Here is a 7,434-nt window from a genome sequence, read left to right on the forward strand (position 1 = left end):
ATGTCAATTAATTATGTTATATATTCAAAACTAATAATATCATTAATACCCTTTTAAAATGTTATGTAATTAATGTTAATTATGTATTAGAGAAATACTAAAAAAATATTAGAATTTATTATTTTTAATCATCAGTTAATTAGTTAATCATTAATGTTTAAAAAATATATTGTTGAATTATTAAATTAAAAAAGCTACGATAAAAAAAAATTGAGTTGATGGCTAATGAATTGTCAAAACTAAAAAATTCTGATATCCCTAATATTTTTCTCTCTCTATATATATAGTTTTTATTTTTTGTTCGGTGACTTTATATATATATAGTTTTAGTCAAAGATACGCATATTAACAAATCACTATTCCTACCATGGCCGATCAACCTAAGAAGCTTCACATTGCTGTGTTTCCATGGCTTGCTTTCGGTCACATCCTTCCATTCTATGAGCTTGCAAAAGTCATAGCTCAAAAGGGTCACAAAATTTCATTCATTTCCACACCTAGAAACATCAAACGCCTCCCTAAACTACCTTCAAATTTACAACCTTTTGTAGAATTCATAGAACTTCCATTGCCCCAAGTAGAAAATCTCCCTCAAAATGCAGAATCAACTATGGACATTCCACAACACATAGAACCATATCTCAAGAAAGCTTTTGACGGTCTTGAAGAACCGTTGACTAAGTTTCTTGAGAGATCTACACCAGATTGGCTCATATATGACTTTGCACCCTTTTGGTTACCCCCAATTTCTTCTAAGCTTGGCATCTTATGCATCAGTTTCTGTATTTTCAGTGCATCAGGTGCATCTTTCTGTTTAAATATCATTCAAAATGAGACTAGTGACACCACTAATGAACCCTACAGGGTTACATTCCAACGTCTCCTAGCTAAAGAGAAAGATTTCAGCGTTTCAGATGCATTTCGAATCCAAGAAACTAACCGTGGCTCGGCCTTTACTGCTATAAGAAGTTGCATGGAGATTGAAGGTGAGTCTATAAATTCCATTAGAAATTTGTTAAAGAAACCAGTTTTTCCAGTTGGATTGTTGCCACCCTCAGTAGATGATAATGAAAATAGTACTGAGGATGAAAATTGGAACACAATTCGTAAGTGGTTAGATGAACATGAGAAAGGGTCAGTAATATATGTAGCATTTGGAAGTGAGGTAACAATAACTGATGAAGAATTCACTGAGATAACTATGGGACTAGAATTATCTGGTTTTTCCTTTTTCTGGATTTTGAAGAGGAAAAATGGTCCTAATACCGGTAGTTCAATCGAATCGAAATATAAACGAGGAATCATATGGAACACATGGGCACCACAGTTAAAAATTTTAGCACATAAGTCTGTTGGAGGATTCTTGAGTCATTCTGGTTGGAGCTCTGTGATTGAGTCTCTTCAATTTGGATGTCCACTTATTTTGTTGCCATTCCAAAATGAACAAGGGTTAGTTGCTAGAGTTATGGAAGAAAAAATGGTGGGAGTAAGAGTGCCTAGAAATGAACATGATGGGAAATTCACTAGAGATTCATTGGCTAAGGCATTGAGATCAGTGATGATGTTGGAAGATGATAAAGGAAAGATTATTTATAGGAATCATGCTGAAAAAATGAGCAAGATAATTGGGGACAAAGAGTTGCATCAAAGGTACATAGATGAGTTTGTTCATTATATGGAAATTCATAGACCAGCTTGATCATATTTATGTCTTAAGCTTTTGGTTCCTACAATAATTATGTCAAGAGAAGGTTCCTCTGCTTGCTAAGCTTTAGTATCTGAAATTAGTGGAATAAAGTGAGATAGAGATTCACATGCAAACGTCTTAATATGAAGTTAACAATTGGAAATAGTTAGTTAATTTGATATGTTTGACTAAATTACTTTTTAACAGCTTTTCATATTAACTTTACATAAAAACAATTGCATGTGAGTTTCTACTCTAAAGTTTATATTGTGAGATTGTAATATCATCCATTTATAATTTGGTTTTGATTTTGCTCTTTGATGTACTATTGAGAGATCTATATGTAAGTTCATTTAAATTTGTTGGTGATGTTTAACAATAGTATTTGTAATCTGCTCATTATATATATAAAGCAATTTGGGACACAAGTTAATGCAGGATTTGGAAAAAAGACCGCACCCAAAAGATGTAAAATAATTACATCAGTGGCTATTTCCCAGCTTGAATCTCTGATCTTGAGATCACATAACAACTTAAACGTTGCTTCAAAGTTCCCTTTTATTTATATGTGAAATAATATAGTACAATAATATATTATAAAATGAGAAAAATTGAAGTACCAGCGGTTGTTTAAATTCTATATACTTCAGGAAAATACAGTATATATTTTTATATTTGAATATAATAATAGGTCCTAACTTCTACTATTTATAACAGTTTTCTACAAATCATCCAATCCGAGGTTCAATTATTGAACATGGTTTAGCACTTAGCAGAAGACAACAAATCTAATTATGTCTCTAGCACTTTCAGCAAATAATGTTTCAGATAAATTAACTTTATAGTACCAATTGAAAGTTGAAACGTCAGCTTAACATGAGAAGAGCCACACAACACAGCATTGCTCTTCAAGCTAATAACATTGCATAAACCTTTAACACAAAATGCTTAATCATAAAGGTTACCACATGAAGACATGTTTAAAGGATAACATTATCCTTTGAAATATTGTGCCTTATATTATATATTATGATAGCATAATTATTAATTTTAGAAATCATAAGTAAATACAACATGTGCTACCCTTTAAATTCTGAATTCTTTATCATCTGAAATAATCTCCTTTATGTTTAAAATAATATTTATTTTGATTTCCCCGGAGAGATGGAATCTCTGCTTTTCCCTTCCAATCAAATACAAAATATGCTATCTTCCAAGTGTTCATTTGGAATAAGTGGCAAAGAGGGTCTTCTACTCACATCCTATGCCACACTTTCCCTTTTCCTTTCTCCTTTATTGTAAGATCCTAATTAAACATAAACCTTGCTTAAGCCACATGGTTAGTCTTAGTCTCTTGCCCATTAAGTCTTGCATTTTTAAGCAATCAAATATTTTAAAATTCTATTATGTGTATGGTGAAGGATATTATGTCAACTGGCACCTTTTTTTATTATTATTATTATTATTATTATTATTGAAAGCAATGCAAATTTAATTTAAATGGATTTTTTTTTCTATAAATCATAAATAAAATACAAGAAATTAACAGCCTCACACAAATTTATAAAGGATCAAATCCCCTAAAATGTTTAACTATGTTAGGTGACAGCACAAGACAAGATTTCAACAATCACATAAAGATTTGTTTATACACTATTTTAAGGTTTCCAGAAGCAATATGCACTACTTAATTATGTTGCAGAAACACAATGCAAATGATGAATTTTAACTTGAGAAAGAAACCATGGCACCAAAATCAAAATAAGAAAGAAATATATTAGTTGTATGTGAATAAATTAAGTGGAATACCTGCTTCCACAAAATAACAGAATTGGAACTTCGTTGATTACACAAAATCAAGAAAAGAAAAATCCAAAATGAAAAAAGCTCAATGAAACAATTGGAGTACAATAGTTTTACAAATCACCTGATATAGTTTCCCATGATCTTTTGTCCTTTTGATCTTTCAACTGACCCTGATTTCTGAAGTCTAATCTGCTCTTTGAACTTAGCTATAAATTCGCTTGCTTTCTTGTCCACTTCAGAATCCAGTCCCGAGTCGTTAATGCATTCAGACATCCTTTCATCATCTGAGCTCATCTGAATATCCTCAAGATCAAGATCAATATCCAAATCTTCATTGGACACTTTCTTGGATGGTTCCGGTTTATCTCTCTTAAGATGACTAGAAAATACAAACTCTGGCTTAGGAGGATAAGACTCTAAACTTTTCTTACTGATTTCTTTCAATGAAAGATCAACTTCATCAACTTTCACTTTATCTTTTCTCATTGGTACTGACTCAACAATACTCGGCTTCTTTTCGACCTTTTCATCGGTTTGCTTGCTAGGTGTTTCTCCCACTCTCATTGCCCATGAAGTCAATCCACCTGCTCTTCTAGTTCTAACCGATTTTCCCCTCGATGAAGATTTTGCAAGGCTTGTAGGCTCTCCCGAGTCTAACTGCAAAGCATGCATCCCTAATTTTTTGTTCTCCGGCCGATCGCCTGGATTCCCCATTAGATTCCTCAAGTCATCATTCATATCACTCTTCATGTCATCTTCTAGCAAAGAACCAATACTATACCCACGAGCATGAGCATGAGATGGTCGCAGTGAAGTTTCACCGTCACTTCTAGCTTGAGGTGATGATGAATTTGAATAAGAACCATGAGGACTTCTCTTTTCTGCTAAATCTTCCCTCTGCAAGTTCATGTTTTCCGAAGAAACAGAATCTAAGGAAGCTCTAGATGAGAAAGATCCCATAGACTGGAAAGACCTCGAACTGAGTGATTCAAATTGTGTTTCAGATGTTGGCATTAAATGAGAAACAGCTGGACGTTTTCCTTTAGCTCCCATCCTCGCAGTTCTTGAAGACGACGCCTCGGTAACCTTTCCTGATTCTACCTCTTGGAAATTTGTATTTTCTGAAGCAGACACACAAGAAGTCTTTTGCTGTTCCATATCTTCCTCTTGGAAATTCACATCTTCAGAGTCATGCACATATGGAATCTTCATTTGCGCCATTTCTTCCTCTTTGAAATTCATATTCTCTGATACATGAACAGGAGACGTTTTCTGTTGTTCCATATCTTCCCGTTGGACGTTCATGTTATCTGATGAACTCAAACCCAAGGAAGAATGCATACTTGTGTGGGAAGTGAATGGTTCCATGGACTGGAAAGGCTGTGAACCATGTGATTCATTCGGAGTTTCGTCAACTGGAATTGGCCTGAAATTCAAAGGATAAGATACGGCAGCATATTTTCCTTTAGTTTTCACCCTTCTGTTTCTCGAAGAAGATGCTTGGGAGATCTTCTTTCCCGAATTTACCTCTTTGAAATTCGAATTTTCAGAAGCAGGCACATAGTATTTCTTCCTTTGCCCTGTATCCTCTTCATGGAAATTTGCAATTTGAGAGGCTGGCACAAACGAAGTCTTCCTTTGTCTCTTATCTTCCTCTGGGAAACTCATATTTTCTACAGCAGGCGGCACATAAGAAGTCTTTGGCATTGTATCTTCCTCTTGAAAATTCATTTTCTCTGAAGCAGGCACATATAAAGAAGTCTCTCTTTTGTTCATTTCTTCCTCCTGAAAGTTCATATTGTCCGGTGGAATTGAATCAAAGGAAGAATACACACCGGGAAGGGAAGAAAATGACATTGAAGACTGTAAGGACCTCGAACCAAACGCTTCAAACTTAGTTTCATCAACTGAAAGGGGCCTAAAATGCGAAGGATGGCTTACATTGCCATGCCTCTTTTCCCTTTCCACCTTTCTAGGCCTCAAATTCCAAGGGATCGGAGAAGCAGAGGCTCCACCACTACCAGCATTGAATCTATTATCCAAATTGGAAGCTCCCAGATCCCCAAACTCCCTATCTCTACCCTTATCCGAACCCTTTGATGAAACCCTACTAGAATCACTTTCATTGGCATATCTAGTACCATTACCATCAACCTCTTTAGGAACCGATCTCAAACTTCGAACCGGTAGCCCAAGAGGCCTATAACCATCAACCTGACCGCCAAACTCACCTATGCTTTTGTATGGTTGAGCAACCATGACCACCGACCCGCTATGATAGTACTCAGAATTCCAAGATTGAACCACATTGTTCCCATCATATCCAACAGAATAACCAAAACCACCATCAGCACTAGAATCTTGCAATTGGGGCTTATTGTACTGTTCATCTAAAACACCAACAGCACCACCATTTTCAAAATACTGATTAGCATCCCAAGAATTCATGACAACTCTCTTGTCATCATCATACCCAACAACACATGGATCAGGATTTTCAGTCTCATCACCACCAGAAATTTCTGAATCAGGGAACATCTTAGGCACATAATAAGAACTAGGTACACTATCAAAACTATTACTAACAGATTGAGTTGTATCAATTTGTGACGGCTCAAATTCTAAATCTACATTGTGTCTTCTACTGAACAAACCATAAGCAACAGCAATTCCAACAAAGAGAAGGTGGAGAAGCTCCCAAAACTTTGTGAGTATGGTTTGGCTCACAAAGTCAGGGGCTTGTGAAGGGAAGAGTGGGAGAGCAACGAGAAACAGTGACAAGAAGATACATTTGAGGATGAAACCAGAGCAAGACTTACCTTTTCTGGTGATGGTGGTAGAAGGCTTTGGATGGTGGATCCTTGAGGTGAATGGGGAATGAGGCTTAGTGGTTGTGTAAGGGGTGGCGGTGGAATCCGCCATTGATGAAGGAATGGAAGCTCGGTGGTGTTTGTGTGAAAGAAATTGGGAATGAGTGAGTGAAGCAAGGAAGACTTTGAAGAAAAGAAACAAAGGGTGAAACCAGAGAGAAACACAAAGGGACAAGGTTGGAATTTTGAAAAGAAAAAGATTCAGATTATTTTTGTTTTTGTTAAATATTAAACAACATTAAACATATCTTTAAAAAAAAAAACAAAAAAAAAAACGAAAACAATATTAACATAGTGCCGTAGATTTGGGTCTTGGGGTGCCATTATCAAGGTTGCTTTTTATTTATATTTTTATTTATTTATTGGTACAAACTACAAAGGTACTCAAAATACAAAGGAAAAGTATAGGGTACCAATATATTATGGGTCCATCTAGTGTACAGATGTACTTTGGTACAGATTTACAGATTTTTGTTTTTATTTGGTTTAAAAGTGTATCACTAAAAGTGTTGCTTAAGGAGAAAGTGTTACTCTTAATCGTTAACTTGGCTCTGATACCAATTTTGCAATCTTTTACTAGTCCTTGTAATTTCATTTTTATAGTTTGGTCTACTAGTCCTTGTAATTTCATTTTTATAGTTTTCAATCTTGTTTTAGTTTATAATATTCTTTTTTGCATGGATTATTGTATATAAAATCTTTTATCTGTTTGTCTTTTTCTTTAATATAATTTCTTAAATCCTCAAAAACTTCTTTTATTTCTACACTTTCTGTTGTTTCTAAATACCTTCTTAATTTTTCAACTTCATTTTCCATTTTTTCTTTCAACAGCTTTAATTCTTTTAAGTCATAATATGGTTTTTCAGGCATTTATAAATTTTTTAAGTTTAATTCCAACTTGTTTATATTTATTCTTATTTCTATCCTTTTTATTATAAGGTTATCAATTTCGATCTGAAGGTTATTTAATTCCCTTTTATACTCTTTTATTTTACTTTTTAATTTTTCTGCCCTTTTTCTTTTTATTTTATTTTCTGGTTTTTCAATCTTTTTATGCTTCATTATTTATTT

General features: G+C 34.3%; 1 protein-coding gene and 1 pseudogene across 2 annotated transcripts; one reads left to right on the forward strand and one right to left on the reverse strand.

Annotated features, from left to right (window-relative positions):
* Window positions 1–345: 345 nt before the first annotated feature.
* On the forward strand, window positions 346–2,112 carry LOC107638123 (putative UDP-rhamnose:rhamnosyltransferase 1 pseudogene; annotated as a pseudogene). Its single transcript, XR_015881075.1, has one exon. The product of XR_015881075.1 is annotated as a putative UDP-rhamnose:rhamnosyltransferase 1 pseudogene (transcript).
* Window positions 2,113–3,417: 1,305 nt separating this feature from the next.
* On the reverse strand, window positions 3,418–6,530 carry LOC107635279 (uncharacterized). The gene has a single exon (XM_016338704.3). It carries the CDS (start codon window positions 6,413–6,415, stop codon window positions 3,611–3,613), a length of 2,805 nt encoding a protein of 934 aa, XP_016194190.1. The 5' UTR covers window positions 6,416–6,530; the 3' UTR covers window positions 3,418–3,610.
* Between the last annotated feature and the right edge of the window lie 904 nt (window positions 6,531–7,434).

Source organism: Arachis ipaensis, chromosome B4, assembly GCF_059453495.1.
Source record: "Arachis ipaensis isolate K30076 ecotype BB chromosome B4, ASM5945349v1, whole genome shotgun sequence".
Taxonomy (NCBI): domain Eukaryota; kingdom Viridiplantae; phylum Streptophyta; class Magnoliopsida; order Fabales; family Fabaceae; genus Arachis; species Arachis ipaensis.

Excerpts from the sequence above, each read along its gene's own strand:
- LOC107635279 (XM_016338704.3), bottom strand. The coding sequence starts at position 6,415 with ATGGCGGATTCCACCGCCACCCCTTACACAACCACTAAGCCTCATTCC.